This window comes from Coregonus clupeaformis, chromosome 9 (assembly GCF_020615455.1).
Source record: "Coregonus clupeaformis isolate EN_2021a chromosome 9, ASM2061545v1, whole genome shotgun sequence".
Lineage (NCBI taxonomy): Eukaryota > Metazoa > Chordata > Actinopteri > Salmoniformes > Salmonidae > Coregonus > Coregonus clupeaformis.
In genome coordinates, this window is record NC_059200.1 from 18,167,182 (window position 1) to 18,188,093 (window position 20,912).

The 20,912-nt window shown below is 41.5% G+C and overlaps 1 protein-coding gene across 1 annotated transcript in view; it reads left to right on the forward strand.

Moving 5' to 3' along the window:
• Positions 1 to 1,951: 1,951 nt before the first annotated feature.
• The window catches only part of ccbe1 (collagen and calcium binding EGF domains 1), an 82,776-nt gene continuing 63,815 nt past the window's right edge, over positions 1,952 to 20,912 (forward strand). The window contains exons 1-2 of the mRNA XM_041885357.2: positions 1,952 to 2,522; positions 2,704 to 2,784. Coding sequence (XP_041741291.2) covers positions 2,416 to 2,522; positions 2,704 to 2,784 — 188 coding nt within the window. The 5' untranslated portion in view covers positions 1,952 to 2,415. The remainder of the gene's footprint in view (positions 2,523 to 2,703; positions 2,785 to 20,912) is intronic.

The window sequence follows — 20,912 nt, forward strand, 5'->3', positions numbered from 1 at the left end:
AAATAACATGCAAAACAGGCAAATAAATAAATAAAAATTATAATAACATATTTTTTAGCTAAACAGGTGGGGCTCAAAACAGGTTGGGATCTACTGCCCTGAATGACGGGTCGCCACTGTTTCAATGTAATTTGTCAACGTGTTTTGACGTGGAATCTATGTGGAAAATACATTGGATTTGAAAAAAGTCACCAACATAATAAACTGTTGTTTTGAGGGTAAAATTTCAACCACAGGATTTGGTCATTATGGTAACCAATTTTCAACATAGACAAACCTTGTATAAAATGTTGAATTTGTACCTTTGAAACAACATCAGATCTTCAATGCAATATCCACTATAGGTAAAAAAACAATAGGCTGGGCAGCACCTCCTACTGGAGAGTTGATCTATCTACAGCTATTCATTTGGTCTATCATACAGGGTTTTAAGCAAGCCCTGCATAGCTATGATATTTGTCTCTGTAAAGGGCTTGACATTGGCAAGTCCTCCTCCTGGTAGAGTTGTCAGTCGGTCTACTGTCATCAACACTATAGATGGCAAGCAAATCAAACAATATTTGGATATAGCCATCTAGTGTATCCACTGAAAGTTAGCTTGTCAACTAGCCATATTGATGTGATCTGTTATTAGCTAGCTAGCCAATATGACATGGTCCTTCAATCAATGTAGCCTATCATACCTGTCAGCAATCGTGATTAAACAAAAAAACAATGTTGAAAAGGGGATAATGTTAGCTACATTCGCTAGGTAGGTCTACATTGGTTGAAGAAAAAGGTACATTAGGTCTACTTACTGTAACACTATGTTTAGCCAACTGTACAAAGTTTCTACCGGTAGCTTGTAAAGTAAACATTATCAGCTAACAGTACATCGGCAAATGCGCCCTGCTTGACAGGCAGAGCCCACAACCGATGGGAAATTAACCTGAACTACTCATACTTGTCAGGTATAGTTCACTTTTATTTTATATCACTCAAATATCCAATTAATGGTGGCCAGTATTGAGACATAGCTGAAATTACATGATCAGTTTATGTTTACTGATCATGAAAAGCATGCAGTTACTTGCTGAATAACTGATGATGGAGCTAAATGTGTGCAATTGTTTTGTTTTGCATGGAATAATCTGAAATGTGCAGTTCTGGCTATGCTCTTCAAGAGGTGATGATGATATTACAACTGAACAGTTCAGGTCTCCTTGCCCCCCAGCAGGCTCTGCAACCTGGTCTCAGAAGTTTTTGTATTATTCTGTACTTAAATTCAACACCTTCCAGTGTGCATGATGTGTTACAAAATGCAATTCGTACAATATGTTACGAATTTCAAATTTTACAATATGTTACAAATTTACAAAACATATGATATATTAAAAAGTCAAATTTGTTGTGGCTAACGTTAGTTAGGTGGCTAGGTGGCTAACGCTAACGTTAGCTAGCTCTAGGGGTTAGGGTTAGGGGTTAAGGTTAGGGGAAGGGCTAGCTAAAAGGGTTAGGGGAAGGGTTAGCTAAAAGGGTTAAGGTTAGCGTTAGGAAAGGGTTAGCTAACATGCTAAGTAGTTGCAAAGTAGCTAAAAAGTAGGAGCTAAGTAGTTGCTAATTAGCTAAATTTGTCCAATTGGAACATGCAACCTTTTGGTTCCTTGACATTCACATTATATGGCCACCCATCTTTAGTTTTTGCCTTAAGTAACCTTATATCTTATGTAACCATACGAAACGTAACATAACATTAATATGAGTGTCCCGGATTAACATTTACTATGTTACGTCTAGTCTTCGAGACCAGTCTGGGCAAATCGAACGCTCTGCACCTTATTGTGACGTTTTATTGATAATGACCTATAGATTCACTGTTGCTATGGAAGTAATTCCAAAGGGTAGGTTCAAGAGAGCAAATTAAATGTAACCATACTTTATCAATTATATATCATCAATGATCCTAGCCGCTATTGTTTAATTTCAGCCCAGGATTCAACTAAAAATAGACAATACACAAAAGGCTATCCTCTGAGACCGTTATTAATAATTTCAGTTATTTTGACTGGTTCTCTTGGAAGAAATTAAACATGACGAAAGTTTGACTGGCAAACACTACACACTTTTTCAGTTTATCAAGCGCTCGCGGTGTGTCAAATAAACAGTAGAGAAGTTTAGTGTTAATTGATGCGCAGTTCATATGAACGTGAGCGCCTGGCGAATTCATTGACAAACTTAAAAAGTCAGCAGTGGGAGGGACAGAGAAGATAGTCATCCGTTTGGGGATAGCCTATTAACTTAAAGCAGCAGCAGCAGCAGCTGGAAGATCCAATCACTTCAAGTTTCCATCCACCCTTCAGCTCTAGTATAATTGCGTCCGGTACAGGAAGGATACAGGTGTTTGGACTGGATGCGACTCAGACTGGACCAGGGGAAATGAATTTAAAAGGCAGCGGCACTCTTCTGATGATTCTTGTGATATGTATGTTCTTCTCACGAAGTTTGCAGTGGACTTACAGAGAGGATCAGGATGATACGAACAAGTAGGCTATACCACGCGTCGCGCGCGCTGGGTATTTTATTGATGGGTTGGATTGACATTACGCACGGTGCTGTAGATATCAAGAGAAACATTGTGCGGGATACTTGGGTTATATTGTGGTAGGTTGTATATTATTTATCTTGATGTACGTGCATTAATAGCCTAATGTCATTATTTTACAGTGAAGTCTGTTCTGAGAATAAGATTGCCACATCCAAATATCCTTGCTTAAAACCAACTGGAGAGGTCACAACTTGCTACAGGTAGGCTCATTTAAGTTTCCAATATTCCATTGCAATATAGAATAAGATTGTCTCTTGTGAGCTGAGATTACGCTACTAAATTATAATTGCCTTTGTGTAGGGAAAAAATGAAATAATATGTAGGCTAATTGTTTTGCTGCTGTGATGCTGCATATCATATCACAAACCTTCGGTGACCAGAGTTGTGTCGTTTTATTGATAATGACCTATACATTCACTGTTGCTATCGAAGTAATTCCAAAGGGTAGGTTCAATACAGCAAATGAACTGTAAACATACTTTATCAATCATACATCATCAATGATCCTAGCCTATATGGCATTTGGGAACAAACCTTCAGTGACCAGAGTTGTAACGGCTTCATAGGATAGCCTACGCTTTTACGAATTGATTAATGATATTGACTAAAATATTGAATGATACATCATGTAATATAGATGTCGTTTACCATGAACAGATGATTACACCAAAAGATGAGCCAGTTGTATTCCTTTAAATAAATGTGTTGATATTCTTCACCGTTTTTCTATAGCAGAAGTCTAGGTGGTTAACAGATACCTATAATTAGTCTAATTGCTTTCATATAATGATTTTGGCAATGTGTCAACAATTATTGGAAGCTCATTCATGTAATTAAATAATAATAGGTCAACATATGGATTAGATAAATTTCAGAAATGAATTACTCCCTCTACCTTCTAACAAAGCACAGTGCATCCATCCAAAACGGAACCGCTTTGCAACGGGTCTGGAACCTTGAGAGACTCGTTACTCTGCTGCATTTCCTGTCTGGCACTGGCACGGAATAACTCTCACACACACACACACAAACACACACACGTAACTTCAGCATGTTATGACAGCCCCTTGTTATATCGCTATGTCTAACAGCTATGATGTGGTCTTTAAATGATCACTGTGGTTGGTGGTTATTGCTTAGACTCACATTTGTGTTCATACATTGTTTATTTAACTAAAGAGAGAAAGGCTGGTGTTAAAGGAAGAAAGAGATCTGGCTATGTATCTGAGGGAGCTGGGTGCAATTCAGTCCACCTGCATTGTAACAAGTTACCACATGACTGGCTGCCTATCAGCTCTCTGTGTGTTTCACTGTGTTGAAATGTGTGTTGGATGTCTCTCCATCGCCATTGCCAGGCATGGCTCAGGTGTTTATCACCAATAGTAGTGGGGATTTCTTCCCTTTCCTAAGGATCTGTCTTTTACATATTACATATTGATTCATGGTTGAGGGCTCTACTAATTGCCTAACTTGGCCCTGTCTATATGTCTGGTATAGGAATGACTAAGGCATGTTTAACAGAACAAGTGTAGGCACATATTGCGTCTCGTTTTTTGTGTGTGTGTAACAGTTAGACTCTTTTACGGTGATGTCATTTGCATTCGGATTGAGTGTCTGTTAGAGAAAACAGAAAGATCCATTTGGGTGCTGCTATGTTTTATTGGCAAACACATCTACCATTTATTCTAAAACTGGATGGTAACGACAGATCTGAAACAGTGTCTGAGAACTATAGAAGATAGGTGAGACTAAAGGAAGAGCCTGTTGGGACCCTTACACTAAGTAGCACAAATATACTTTTGTTTATGACTTTTCTTTAATGGATTTGAGAAAACACGAGGCAAAGATTACATTAACTTGATTTATTGCATACACTATCTAGCCCACAGCTAGCTACGAGCCGTCTTCTGCGGGAGAGTTCTGTCTGCATACAGCTAGACTGAGAGAGGAGAAACAGAGTGCTTCCAGCACTGCAACGGTCACACATAATTGATATGTGGCATGTGTAATTGTTGCTTTGTTATTCTTCCAAATATTTATGGTGCTCTCAATCAGTTTGTTGTCCTGCTCCTGCTCCTATCCTCTCTCCCCTCTCTTCTCCTCCCCTCCTCCTAAGCCTAGGCATTCCTGGGTAAATCGTTAGTTTACTCTAAAAGGTCTAAAGGCCATAGAATCAGTAACATGCATGAGGATATCTTCTCCAACATTCTTCTCCTGTCCTTGTCCTCGTCCTCTCCCCCCTTGCTTGCAAGTCTGTGGATATCTTCAACGAGTTTCTCCTCTCCTTCTCTCCTCTCCTTCTCTCCTCTCATTTTCCTCCTCCTCTCCCCTCCTCTCCCCCCTGCAACTCTGTAGATAGCTTCAACATATTTTTCCTCTCCTCTACCCGCCTGCAACTCTGTGTGTGGATTCTATCATTTCCAACATGTTTCTCCTCTCCTCTCCTCTCCTCTCCTCTCCTCTCCTCTCCTCTCCTCTCCTCTCCTCTCCTCTCCTCTCCTCTCCTCTCCTCTACCGCCTGTCCTCTGTCTTCTCCAAAATGTTTATCCTCTTCTCTCCTCGCAAGACAGCCATGAACCCCAGAGGCACACACACTTCATCTGACCTGAACACTAAATTATCTCCACAAAACTATTTTAATGATCTCTTCATAATAAAATGCTGTGTGTACAAAAAATGCTAAATGGAGACAAGTTATAACACAATGCTGCAGCACCAGTGCTGACAAGTGTTTTTCCCCATTGGCTGTCCTTGTCCTTGTCTGACATATTGTTATCCGCAGGTTTTTAAATCCCGGCCATGTTCAAACACTTAGCATAGCCTACTGCTGAATGTCTGTGAAATGTATCACTTACAATAAGTCTCTGTCAAACAACATGATCTCTTTCACCTTGCCAATAGTTATACATTAAATGACAGAATTTGTTGATTAGTGCGCCCTGTCTCTTTCTCCCAGTCTCTAATCAATTCAAATTCAATTTCAATTTAAGAGCTTTATTGGCATGGGAAACGTATGTTAACATTGCCAAAGCAAGTGAGGTAGATAGTAAACAAAAGTGAAATTAACAATAAATATTAACAGTAAACATTATACTCAGAAGTTCCAAAAGAATAAAGACATTTCAAATGTCATATTATGTATATATACAGTGTTGTAACAATGTGCAAATAGTTAAAGTACAAATGGGAAAATAAATAAATAGAAATATGGGTTGTATTTACAATGTTGTTTGTTCTTCACTGGTTGCCCTTTTCTTGTGGCAACAGGTCACAAATATTGCTGCTGTGATTACACACTGTGGTTTTTCACCCAGTAGATAAGGGAGTTTATCAAAATTGGGTTTGTTTTCGAATTCTTTGTGGATCTCTGTAATCTGAGGGAAATATGTGTCTCTAATATGGTCATACATTTGGCAGGAGGTTAGGAAGTGCAGCTCAGTTTCCACCTCATTTTGTGGGCAGTGTGCACATAGCCTGTCTTCTCTTGAGAGCCAGGTCTGCCTACGGCGGCCTTTCTCAATAGCAAGGCTATGCTCAATGAGTCTGTACATAGTCAAAGCTTTCCTTAAGTTTGGGTCAGTCACAGTGGTCAGGTATTCTGCCACTGTGTACTCTCTGTTTAGGGCCAAATAGCATTCTAGTTTGCTCTGTTTTTTTGTTAATTCTTTCCAATGTGTCAAGTAATTCTCTTTTTGTTTTCTCATTATTTGGTTGGGTCTAATTGTGTTGTTGTTGTTGTTGTTGTCCTGGGGCTCTGTGGGGTCTGTTTGTGTTTGTGAATAGAGCCCCAGGACCAGCTTACTTAGAGGACTAATTAATCTCTCTGTAGGTGATGGCTTTGTTATGGAAGGTTTGGGAATCGCTTCCTTTTAGGTGGTTGTAAAATTTAACTGCTCTTTTCTGGATTTTGGTAATTAGCGGGTATCGGCCTAATTCTGCTCTGCATGCATTATTTGGTGTTTTTCATTGTACGTGGAGGATATTTTTGCAGAATTCTTTATGCAGAGTCTCAATTTGGTGTTTGTCCCATTTTGTGAAATCTTGGTTGGTGAGCGGACCCCAGACATCAGAACCATAAAGGGCAATGGGTTCTATAACTGATTCAAGTATTTTTAGCCAGATCCTAATTTGTATGTCGAATTTTATGTTCCTTTTGATGGCGTAGAAGGCTTTGTGGAAGTTACCTGTGGCGCTGATATTTAGGCTGAGGTATGTATAGTTTTTTGTGTGCCTCTCTCTCTCTCTCTGCCTCTCTCTCTCTCTCTCTCTCTCTCGCTCTGCCTCTCTCTCTCTGCCTTTCTCTCTCTCTCTCTCTCTCGCTCTCTCTCCCTCTCTCTCTCTCTCTCGCTCTGGCTCTCTCTCTCTCTCTCTGCCTTTCTCTCTCTCTCTCTCTCTCTCTCTCTCTCGCTCTCTCTCCCTCTCTCTCTCTCTCTGCCTCTCTCGCTCTCTCTCCCTCTCTCTCTCTCTCTCTCTCTCTGCCTCTCCATCTCTCTCTCTGCCTCTCGCTCTGCCTCTCTCTCTCTCTCTCGCTCTGCCTCTCTCTCTCTCTCTCTGCCTTCTCTCTCTCTCTCTCTCTCTCTCTCTCTCTCTCTCTCTCTCTCTCTGCCTCTCTCTCTCTCTCTTGCTCTGCCTCTCTCTCTCTCCCTCTCTCTCTGCCTCTCTATCTCTCTCTCTCTCTCTCTCTCTCTCTCTCTCTCTCTTCTCTCTCTCTCTCTCTCTCGCGCTCTCTGACTGCTGGTCCTCTCCTCTTTTCTTACAACACTCATGCATGCTTTTGCATCTTTGAATCGTAATTAGATGTGTTAAGTGCCATGAAACAATTACAGCTGTGCGATGAAGGAGCCAGCCAGGGAAGGGGATAGAGGATAGAGCAGGGAAGGTCTTGGTTTTTCTTTGCATTTCCATCAAATGTATTGTCTGTTCTCTTGGCTTAGACTGGGAGAAAGGATATTGAGTCTCGGTTTCACAGTTAAATATTCTGAAAAGACACAAGATATTCAGAAATGTAAAGGTGGAATTAAGGATTGGAATTCGCAGTAGGGGGAAACAGCGCCACTGTTATTGTTGTTGTTGCTGAGCTGAGCTGAGGAGCGTCATGGTGAAAACAATGCAGTACATATTAAGCTTCTATCACGCGTGCAATGATGTCAGAGGGGGGAAAACAGTGTTCATTATTTGCAGTAACTTCTTTGTTGTTGTAGTATCACAAACTGACGTGGCAATATTACAATTAATGCATGCAATCAAGTGAAATGGCTTTGTCGAAACCTTGTTTCTACAGTATTGGTTATTTGCATTATGTCCTTGTAATGAGTCTTCATTGTAAATCAGGCACGCATGTAAAATGCCATCAAGATGAGAGTTGTTGATTTCTTCCTAAAACAGCCTTGGAAACCTCTCTGTGTGTACTGTAACTATGAGTTATTGGGCAATTTACCCGTGATTAATATCCGTCACAGACATCCAAACCAGATGTTTTTTATCAGTGGAAACCTTGATGATGTATGTTACTGAAAATGCTGTCATCTTATTTGGAATGACCCGTCAGTTGAATTCTCTACAATTGAGAAATAGGCTAACATACATGGCAGCCAGTCATGGTGGACTACAGTAAAAGTATGCAGCTCAAAATGTGGCAATTGGGTAACAGGAAGTGTGTGTGTGTATGTGTGTGTGTAATTGTTACCCCATGAGACCCTATTGCGAAGCAGTGATGAATTTGCTGTACATTTTATTATATTCTTAACACTTTTCTCAAGATGAATGTCTCATCAGAGAGTCTTTCTGCTTCTACTCACACAAGAGTCTAGAAGCGTCCTGTAGTGTCTGTAAAAGTGAAGGGAGGCATGATTTGATGTATTAATATCGAACCGTGTCTTGAATTGCTAAGTAATTTAAAGTTGTTGTTTTTTCTTCTTCTTTCTAATCCAGGGATGGTGTTTCAGTGGAATCAAGCCGTATCTAATGAATAAATAAATAGTTCATATAATTGCTCTTGCATCGACTCTATGTGAAAAATTGCCCTGTCGAGGCAAACTCCAAGCCAGGGACTAAGCGTCGGAGTATGGAACAAACTCAAAACACTGTTTCCAAAAAGCTCTTAACTTGGAGAGAAACGGGATTGACTAAGATTAGCCACAAGCAGCAGATGGTTCCTGAGATAATACTGATGAAAACTGTTGCAATCCATTAACGTTCAAAATGATAAATACCTGGATCTAGCCCTTTTACAGTAAAGGTTCAGTCCAATATCTTAACATGATGTTGAAGATTTCCATTCTCACAACGGCTAATACTGATGTGTATTTTGTTAACTCGTTTCAAGTTACAAGTGTTATTAGTCGTATGTACGGGATACGCATGGTATACACCGTCCAACGAAATGCTTACTTGCAGGTTCCTTCTCGACAATGCAACAACAAAAAGAAATAATACAAATATAGAATATGAACAGAAAGTAAATGGCTCAGTAGAATAGAATAAACATTTTAGTATCAGTATAATACAGGAAGGCACAATTTATGGAACAATATTTACACATGTATTGGGGAAGTGTGGGATTGGGGGGAAGTGTATAAACTGAGCAGTATAATAAGAGTCTGGTAGCAGCAGTTGTGATGTGTGTGTAGCATGACTGTATATGCACAATGCCGTGAAAAGTATTTGCCCCCTTTCTAATTTTCTCTACTTTTGCATATTTTTGATACTGAATGTTATCAGATTTTCAACCTAAACCTAATATTAGATCAAGAGAACCTGAGTGAACAAATAACACAACAACATAGCTCTGATGAAGGCCTTGAGGCTGATAAGTAAAGCTTAATAAAAGAGCAGTGATACTAGCAAGAGCAGTGTGCAGGTTTCTTATTTTTTTCTCATGTTATTCAACTGTTATCATGCACCGGCAACAAAAATAGCTCAGATGTGCGATTGCCTTTTGAATTTATTTCATAAACAAAGTTATGCAACACCCAATGCCCCTGTGTGAAAAAGTAATTGCCCCCTTACACTCAATAACTGGTTGTGCCACCTTTAGCTGCAATGACTCCAACCAAACGCTTCCTGTAGTTTGTTGATCAGTCTCTCATGTCGCTGTGGAGGAAATTTGGCTCACTCTTCCATGCAGAACTCAGCAACATTTGTGGGTTTTCAAGCATGAACTGCTCGTTTCAAGTTCTGCCACAACATCTCAATTGGGATTAGGTCTGGACTTTGACTAGGCCATTCCAAAACGTCAAATTTGTAGCTTTATAGCCATTTTCATGTAGACTTGATTGTGTGTTTTGGATCATTGTCTTGCTGCATGATCCAGCTGCGCTTCAGCTTCTGCTCACAGACAGATGGTCTGAGGTTCTCCTGTAGAATTCTCTGATACAGAGCAGAATTAATGTTTCCTTCAATTAAGCCAAGTCATCCAGGTCCTGAGGCAGCAAAGCATCCCCAAACAGTCACACTACCATGGCTTTGTGTGGGGTCTTTGATGATGCTGTGTGCCTTACTCAGGCACCGTTTCGGGTAGATGTCCTGGGCCATTTTCACCAACCGCTGGAGGGCCTTGCGGTCGTGGACGGAGCAATTCCCGTACCAGGCCATAGTGCAACCGGTCAGGACGCTCTCAATGGTGCAGTGGTAGTATTTGGAGAAGATCCGGGGCGGCATGCCGAATTTCTTCAGCCGCCTTGGGAAGTAGAGATGCTGTTGCGCCCTCTTGACAAGAGTGGTGGTGTTGTTGGTCCATGACAAGTCTTCGGTGATGTGGACTCAGAGGAACTTAAAACTTGTGACTCTCTCTATTGCAGTCCCGTTGATGTGGATCGGGGCATATTCCCTCCTCTGCTTCCTGAAGTCAACAATCAACTCCTTTGTTTTGCTGATGTTGAGAGAGAGGTTATTGTAATGACACCACAATGCCAGTTCACTTACCTCCTCCCTATAGGCTGACTTGTTGTTTCAGGCCTACAACCGTGGTGTCGTCAGCAAACGTGATGGGTGAACAGGGAGTACAGCAGATGACTGAGGACACACCCCTTGGGCGCCCCTGTGTTAAGAGTCTCTGAGCTTGGTGTCGAGTCTGGAGCGAACAATAGTGTTGAACGCTGAACTGTAGTCAATGAACAGCATTCTCACGTAGGTGTTCCTCTTGTCCAGATGTGCTACGGCCGTGTGAACAGTGATGGAAATGGTATCTTCCATGGATCTGCTGGAGCGGTAGGCAGATTGGAGTGGGTCCAGTGAGCCTGGCATGATGGCCTTGATGTGGCCATGATCAGCCTCTCCAAGCACTTCATGATGACCGAGGTGAGCACGACGGAGCGATAATCATTTGGGCATGTTACTTTGTTTGTCTTGGGCACTGGGACGATGGTGGTCTCCTTAAAGCAGGTGGGGACTACAGCCTGGGAAAGGGACACACTCTTAGAAAGAAAAGGTGCTATCTAGAACTTAAAAGGGTTCTTCGGCTATCCCAATAGGAGAACCCTTTGAAGAACCCTTTTTGGTCCCAGATAGAACCCTATTGGGTTCCATGTAAAACCCTTTCCCCAGAGGGTTCTCCTATGGGGACAGCCGAAGAACCCTTTTGGAACCTTTTTTTCTAAGAGTGCAGGTTGAAGATGTCCAAGAAGACACCCGCCAGCTGGTCAGCACACACGCGTCCAGGGATCCATCTGGGCCGGTGGCTTTGTGAGTATTCACTCTTTTGAGAGTTTTCCTCACGTCAGCCTCGGAGAGCGAAAGCACCTGGTCATCCGGAGCAACGAGAGTCTTCCTGGATGGCTCAGTATTGTCTGCCTCAAACTGAGCATAGAATGTGTTAAGCTCGTCTGGGAGGGAGGCTTCGGTGGGCACCGTACAGTTGGATTTGCCTTTGTAGTCTGTGATAGTCTGTACATGCAACACGAGTCTGAGTTGTCGACCATCAATTCAAGTTTGAGTCTGTATTGTCTTTCTGCGTCCCTAATGGATTTGCAGAGCTCATACCTGCTTGTCTTGTACTCATCGCTCGCCGATGAGTCATCAGGGTTCGTTCTGCTGACATTAAATGCTGCAGTACGGGCTCTCAACATGGTACGGATATCTCCGTTCATCCAGGGTTTTTGGTTGGGATATGTCCGGATTGTTGTATCTCCGGCTTGTCATCAACACATATCCTAATGAAGCTGACGATGTATATACCTTAATGTTGATGGATGAGTTCTGGGTGGATGAAACTTTGAACATATTCCAATCAGTGTTCTAAAAACAATCCTGCAGCAATGAGTCTGCCTCCTCCGTCCACTATACTCTGTGTTGGTGGCTCCCTCTTGAGTTGCTGCTTGTAGGCGGGGAGTAGGAACAGAGAGACGTGATCTGATTGGCCGAAGTTGGGGCGGGGGATGGCTTTTTACGCGTCACGGATGTTTGCATATACATGGTCAAGCACGCTGGATCCTCTTGTGGGGGAGGCATTTGTTTTAGACAGGCTTGGTTAAAGTCACCCGAGACAATAAAGACTGCTTCCGGGTGAGAGGAATCTTGCTGGCTAATGATCTTGTACAGTTTGCGAAGTCCCGCCTTGGTGCGGCGGAATGTACACAGCTGTGATAACAACACACATGAATTCCCTCGGCATATAGTGGTGTCGGCATTTTAGCATTCAGAAATTCCAGGTTCGGGTGAATAGGAGCTTGAGATGTTTTCAACTTCGGTACACCAGGAATTGTTTATGAGTAAACAAACCCCTCCCCCCAACTCTTACCAGAAGCCGCCATTCGATCCATTCGGAATATGGAGTAAAAACAAAGCATTCCCTGATGTCCCTCTGAGATTGAAGGCTTGCTCTGAGTATTTTCCAGCGATTGGACATTAGCCATCAGGAAACTAGGAAGGAGGAGCTATTGTTCATGTTCCTCCATGGAACTCTTCCAGTAATGCCATGAAACTGAAATACTGCTGTGAGTTTAAGCTTACGCATCCCTCCTCATTCACCATAACATGACGTAGTTCATTAGTAGGACCCAAAATCCTGATCCACCCATAACGCTGGAGACACCCTCGGAGTGCGGGGTCACGGCCAGGGTCTGCCAACATCAACGGCGACCCTGGAGCAATTAGGGTTAAGTGCCTTGCTCATGGGCACATTGACAGATTTGAGCCCTTCCTCCCTATTTTGAATGCCTTGTATGGTTCCTTCCATGCAAGGTCATAGGAAGTCATGAGGTCATAAGACTTTACCAAGTGAGGGAGTTTTTCTGCTGTTGAATGAAGGAAATGATCCCATAGGTCACATTTAAGCCCTGTTGTTTATATGACTGGAGAATGTAGATAAAAGTTGTCTACTGAAAAACAATTATCACAGTTGTTATTATAACACACTTGTCGTCATGGAGACTGTAAGCGTTTTAATGAGATACTTGTCAGATTCATCATCCCGAGTCAGTAACTTGGTGTAGCCTATATACCCCACACCTACCCTATGTTGTATGTATCTCACACGTCTTAAGTGTCACCAATGTGTAACGCTCTCCAATTCTCTATCTACTGTAGTAGATCACGTCTACAACTGTACCATTGATAGATGAAACGACGTCTCACCTAACACTGAAATCGCCGTGGTATATGAAGTAAAAATGAAAAACCTTGAAGCCTTTCTCCTGGATCAGGCATGTAGAGAGAAACACTGGACAGGGTGTAAATATGAAGCCATTTTCCTGGATCAGATTGAAGAATACTTTAGATATGGGATGGGACAGGGTGTTGGCAGTGGCTTCATTATTGCACATGGAGGAATAACGTGGTTTATTTTATGGAGGGAGGCTGACAACCCCCTCGTGCTCTTCCCAAATGGAGTTAGGAAATCACGGCGCACTTGAGTTATCTTGGCAAGTGCAGGGGAGGACGTGTTGTTTGTGTTTTGCAGCATTCCTTAGTGATGTATGTGGAGCACCGTCCGTCCGTCCGTCCGTCCGTCCGACAGGCCCGGCACTCTGGCTGCTAGCTGCCCTCTGGGCATATTTCTCCCTCTCCCTTTCTCTCCCACTTTTCTCCTCATAGACAAACTGCCTTTGAGTTTGTTTAGGATGTGAGAGTTTAAATAAAGCGAGACACTACAGCTATTGAACAATTCCATTTCACCTTAGGCATAATAGTAAATTAGAACAGAAAGTAGTGATGTGATTTACATCTAGTTGTGTTTTGTTTACGTTATGGCTCAGAATTAGATAAATCTCTCTGACGTCAGGCTAACCTCCCTAAACCAACATGACTCTCCATCCTCCCCCAAGTGGCTTGAATAAACCCAGGCCACTGTCTGTCCATACATCACTCAGACACATGTCCTTGGCAAGTTGTACAACTGAAAAATAATGCTATGAGTTGATGAGATGTTATTGATCTCTAACAGCTCCAGTTAGATAGATAGACAGACTAAGCTGTAGTCTGTCTGTCTGTCTGTCTGTCTGTCTGTCTGTCTGTCTGTGCGTGCTACTCATATCAGGCAGTGTTTTTCCACTTTGTAACATTTCCCAACACATTGTAAGCATTCTTTGCGGGCAGGCTATGGTGAGACATGAGTATATCTCTAACTAGGATGGAATTAGGTCAAGCAGAAGTGTCCCGTTAACAGTTGTTATTAACAAGTTGTATAATGTTTTACTTGTAGGTAAAACAAGAGGTATATCAACATTAATAGATGATTTGCAAGTTCACTATAGTACGATACTAAACAGTATACCAACAGTACAGGAAAAACAAATGACTGAGAAAATAAAATATATATTGTTATAATTTATGATATGGCTAAATTATGAGGCTTACCTCCAAAAGTTGTACGGATAAAAAGTACATTTTTTCTTATCATAAACAGTAATAAATAATGTCTGGGGTTTCTTTGGATAGCGATCAGCAATATTTCTCTCTGCTGTTCAATATTATAGAGAGTAATTTGATTTGTTTCCACCAAAAGCCATTTGTACATCTGTTTCCATTTGTATGGCTTTGTAATACAAAACATGCCTTTCCAGTAAAACCATAGTTACGGTTGCGTGTTAAATGGCACCCTATTCCCTATATAGTGCACTACTTTTAATCAAAGTCCTGGTCAAACGTAGTGCACTATATAGGGAATAGTGTATCAGAACATGAGTTCATGATTTCAAATACTTGGTCATAATGCCTCACTGTGTCTCTGAAGTGGTTTTATCTGAAATGCTCGACAGACATTTGTGTACTTCCCTTAGAACCTAGCAAACAGGGGAATCATTTGGGGGACGGACTGATGAAGATTAATACACTCTAAATCCTCTAAAGACAATGAAATAGGCGTAATGGTTTAAAGTGGCTCCAAATATGAGATGACAATCAAAGATAGGAAGGAAAGTGAAAGCTGAAAGTGATATGTGATTACCAGAAATTAAAGGATTTTTGTATTGTAAAAGTGATTATCTGAGGAAATCCAAAAGGCTTCTATTAAGTTAGGTCCAGACCTGGATTCAAATACTATTTGAAATGTTTTTGAGTTTGCTTTAACCTGCCAGGAGTGCCAAATGGGCACGTAGCTTGCAGTTTTGTGACTTTTCTATTTGCTCAATTGTTTCAGGCAAGCTCAATCAAGCACAGATGTTCAATGATTTCAAATACTATTTGAACAAAGGTCTGGTTACAGTAGGTCTCTAACTCACAAGTAATATGACATCTTATGATTTGGTTGGTTCACGAAACCACAGTGGGTAAGCTCGTGATACACCACAATGTTGGCAACCTTAAATCATAAATGTCAAGAAATCGTTTTACTGGTGTATCAATATCTTACACTGGGGTAGTTCATTACAGTTCTCTTGTCGTCTTACAATGCCATGGTCAATTATTGTAATGTATGGTTCATTTTAGAATCCAGATTAACTGTTTGAGAGACTTGTTAAATAATATTACATAGGCTACAATGTGAAATCAATTGCAAGTTATTTAAAAAAACATTTAAGTGGCCTCTTATAAAAACATTTAAGTGGCCTCTTATAAAGTTATACTGTCATGTATAAAACACCTACTTTGTTATTGAAAACACATTTTATGTTCAATTGCGAGTATTTGACTTGTTATTAGTAGTTATACAGGTAAAGTACTTAGTAAGGTCTGACCCAAGTTATTTAAGACCTGTCTTTGTAAACTTCTCACACTGCTAAGTCACCCGGGTGTAATGGCTCGCTAGTTACGGTGACGTCACTCGCTCTGAGACCTTGAAGTAGTTGTTTCCCTTGCTCTGCAAGGACCGTGGCTTTTGTGGCGCGATGGGTAACAATGCTTCGTGAGAGGGAGTTGTTGACGTGTCCAGAGGGTCCCTGGTTCAAGCCCAGGTTGGTGCAAGGGGAGGGACAGAAGCAACAGTGTTACACGGGGCTGGTTTCCCAGACAGATGAGTCCTGGACTAAAAAGCTACGTATTTCAATGGAGATTCTACAATGAGCATTCTAGTCCAGGACTAGGTTTTTATCTGTGTCAGGGGAAAATAGGCTGTACTGTTTGTGGGGGGGGGGTTGATCCACAGTTTCCCAGCAATGATCTGTGGGTTTTCACAGTGAAAGGTTGTGTGGTTATGCTACATGCTAACAGTCATTCTATGGTTATGTTAGTACGTGGGTGGTAATGGTGATAATGTGTAAAGTGGAGGTGTGTGTGGCATTCTGCTCTCTTCCTCCCTGGTCGTAGTAATGACAGACAGAAGTATGGTCTATAGTCTGCCTACAGGGCAGAATGATAAAGGACCACACAACATCATAAGTAAGCTGGAACAATGGCTTACGATAGTTTGGACAGCAGATATATCTTCATGCCAGGCTGGCAATACAATGATATAATGCAGCATTTGTTTATTTGGGTAGGCTTTGTTAATGCTGTGTGCTGACAAACCTTTAAATCCTAAGCTCTATTTAAATGCCACACTTTCACTGGCATTTCGACCACCGAGAATACAATTTGCATGTAATTATAAGCTCTGAACCTCATAGCGCACCGGAGGACTCGGGCTTTTTGGATGGCGCTGAGACTTTGCTAGAACATGTTTGAGTTCTGTGTGGAAGGCAGAGAGGATGGGAATGGGCGTGCAGCAGAACACTGACACCGCCAATCGATATTGCCACATCGTGTTCAAGTCAAGACAGACCATACCATTTCTGATCCTCAACTTATTCTCTATCAGTGTGGGGTGATTTTCACGTGTAGCCTACAATGACCCAACGCTATGTATTTCTTTAATGTGTAGCCTACAATAACCTGAGGCTATGTATTTTTTTTTTCATGTATTGCCTACAATAACCAGAGGCTATGTATTTTCTTTCATGTGTAGCCTACAATAACCAGAGGCCACGTACAATATTTTACTCACACTACAGCTTTCTTCTTGTCTAACTGTTACTCATGTTTGGGTCATTTACATTCTTAATGTATTCTCCCATTACTAACGCTAATAAGCTGATCAGTCATCAGTCCTATAGGACACTAACAAGCCAAAGAAAGGAAATGTTGCCTGCACCATTAAACACAGCCATAGCAATCATTCTCTATTGCAAACAGCTGCCCCTTCAAGATTAATACACTATTTGGAACGATCGCCTTGCATTTAGTGCTTTCTGGCATCCCCCTCCCTGTTGCCAACCCTGTCTAGCTGGTCGTAATCAAGCATGGTACCTTCTCCCTAACATTGTGAAGGGGAGCTAGAACATTACTATTCGGAGGGTTGCATATCATTGAATTATATGTGTTCTTAGCTAAATCATCAGGAAATGTTGGGCATATGATATCAAAAACAGCCAAAAGCTATGTACCTGTCTGGTGTGTAGAGCAGACATAGTGAATGATGTGGACCTGTCTGGTGTGTAGAGCAGACATAGTGAATGATTTGGACGGGAATAGTTTATTTTTTACTGTTTTCATAATATATGGACAATCATAGGTCTGTGGACAGGTCTGTGGACAGGTCTGTGGACCGGTGCATCTGCTTTTTACTGAATGAATATCACTGGTCTTCTCACTCTAAGTATTTTGGAACTTTTGGTTGGATTACATTTTTTACAAAGACAAATGTTATGCCACCAACTGCAGTTTAAATAGCTTCAGCATTCAAGAGGTTGAATCCTAAGGCGTAGTTTTCACACTGCTTTTACACCTCCTCCACATGCTGCCCATCTGAATATACAGTATGAATGAGACTGTTTCTATTACAGTACTCGTAATTTAACTGATTATAAATGTATTATACATAGTGGAATATCTATTCATTCTTACATTATTTTCCATAATGATTGTAATTCAAAAAGATGATATGCAAAGCAAACCACCAGAACATTTCTCCCTTGATATTTATCTTGCATAAAGTCCTGCATATTTCTCCTTTGATATTTCATATCATAAATCCTGCATATTTCTTGCGATAGTTCCATATTGTGGATGTTGTTGAGGGCACCTATAGTAACCTGGTGTTTTATTAAGGGAATCTTGGTTTGGGTTATAGTAGACAGAGAGGAAGCAGAAGGGATGTGTGGATATTAGCTAGTACTCTGTAACCGGCGCTAGACCGATAGACAGGTTTTCACTCATTTCCTGGGATGTCAAGGTGAGAAACATCAGACAGCACAGTATTCAAATCAAAAATCAAAAAATCAAAACAAATTGTATTTGTCACATGCACCAGACCTTACAGTGAAATGCTTACTTACAAGCCCTTAACCTACAATGCAGTTTTAAGAAAGAATACCTACAAAAATAAGAAATAAAAGTAACAAATAATTAAAGAGCAGCAGTAAAAATAACAGTAGCGAGGCTATATCCAGGGGGTACCGGTGCAGAGTCAATGTCAATGTTAATTCTTTACCTAACCTGTGTTTCTCAGTGGAAGCATTTATGTAGCCCTGAGACCTGGCTTTAGACTCCATTGGTGACTACAGCCATGTCTCAATGGAGGTAAGTATGTTGACATCCCAAAAGTTCAGAGATAAGTAATAACAGCTTTTTGCGGGTGGCTTTTCCATGTTTTCCTTCCATTTCTCAGAGATTAGGGTGTTGAAAACAGTTCCTCCTGGATAACCCACCCATCCCACATATTACACATCACACTCAAATCCTATGTAATTACTGGTGGTGGTTTTAGGTGGTTTTAGGGTTCGGGAGATCTCTAGATTAGATTAGATCAGTGACTTTAGGCAGAGCTTAACTCCATATTGAATCAGGTCTTTCCTGCTCTTTGTAGGTCTTAGTTTGGGTCTATATCTGCTAGGATCAAATTGCACAAGACCAAGTCAGCTCATCCAGTCTAATGGCAACATCTGAAACAGATTCCACCGTTCCGAAAAAAGGTCTACTTGTCCAATTTAACCTCTATGAATCCTAACCGAACAGAGAATAGAGTTTATCCACCTCCCAAAGAGATAGAAAGGTTGTCAAGTTAAGAAGAAGAAGAAGAAGAAGAAGAAGAAGAACTAGAAGAAGAAGAACTAGAAGAAGAAGAACTAGAAGAAGAAGAACTAGAAGCAGAAGAAGAATAGATCTGTTGACTGCAGTCTACAGAGGTGATGACGCATCCTTCTGCGTGCCTGCACAACGTTACCATGTAACCACCTTGACACCTGATGTCGTTCTCTCCCGTCTGGCACAGCTTTACATGAACAATGATATATGACTTTAAACAGGGGTAATGAAAACAAAAGGGCTCGCAGATTAAATGGAGCAGAGCATTTGCACAAAATTCAATTCAGAGAGATGTATTTGTTTTGGATCGGGAGGCCGTGTCCTGGGAAATTACACTGAATCCATTTGACTGTCAGAGTTCAAGTAATGCTGGGTTCAACTGCTCATTATTGGATAGGTCGTTTTAATGTCCTGTGTTAAGTACTGTGTGGGGTCTCTGTTTCCATTGCACTGTATTAGTGTGGAGTGAACTTGGTTAATGGACTGGGGTGAGTGACTGAGTGTAGCCAATGATTGTGGGGGAGAGCTAGGACAGATGTACTGTACTGTGGCCATATTTCATCCAACTTATTATGTTACATTGAACAGTGTTGATTCTTCTATTTTGTTCCAGAGGAGGTTGCCGACCTCCATCCTCTCTTTCTCCGTCACTCGTTTTACTCGTCTCACTCCCCTGTCTCTCTCTCTCTCTTTCCCCCTCTCTTGCTCTCCCCCTCTCTCTCTCTTTATCTCTCTCTCTCAAACTCACCCCCCTCCCTCCCCCTCCCTCCCCCCTCCCTCCCTCCCCCCCTTCCTCCCTGCAGCTGGGATGTAGTATCTGTTTAATAGTGTCTAATACTGCCCTCCTGGGTTGGTCAGAGAGAGCAGAACCGGGGCCTCAATGTCAGGGAACCGGGGCCTCTTGGTCAGCACAGCCAGGGAAACAGCAGGGTCCTGGACTGGGCCACTTCCCTCTGTCTGCAGGCCTGGTCTCTCTGACAACAGAACAGACCGCCAATACATCCTTCTCTTCAGCCCTGGCTGTCCTGTCAGCCCCAGGAGCAGCAGGAGGAAACTATAGGATCTTTTCCAACTGTTCTGAAGAACCATTAACCTTTTTAGATTCTATAAATACACCCCATTGAGAGAGAGAGAATACATGTGCTTTCACAAATCAAGCTACTCAAAAAACATATTTATCTCTCCGTCAAACTCCCGCAGCTCACATGTAATACTGGCTTCAGAACCTGAATATGACTTGATCAAGCGCTGTAACGAGGGTAGTGTGTTTATCCTGTTTTTATGTGCAGTCACCCAACTATAACCCAGATATAACCCATATATAACCCAGATATAACCCAGATATAACCCAGATATAACCCAGATATAACCCAGATATAACCCATATATAATCCAGATATAACCCAGATATAACCCATATATAACCCAGATATAACCCAGATATAACCCAGATATAACCCAGATATAACCCATATATAACCCAGATATATTGCATGTCAAATAATCATAGGCGGAAGTAGATGTACAGTGACAGGATATGCCATTAATTAAATCATTGTAAATTACACCAGATAGATTAGACTCCCAAGCGTCGTGTGTTTGTGTGTGTGTGTGAATGCTTGCGTGCAGATGCCTGAAGAACACTGAAACGTTCATACATTTCATGCTGAATTACTCTCTCTAAGTGCTTAGGGGATGTTATGCACCAATCATTGTCTGTAATGGACTCTATCCAACTGACAGTTAGCCTGTGGAGGAGTATCCACTTTCAACCTCATTTACCTTCTCTGCTGTCAAAAAACAATCAACTATAATTGTGTTATAATTACTACTTCCGTTCAGTTCAGACAATGCACCAAAGTTGGCTTGCGTCCCAAATTACACCCTATTCCCT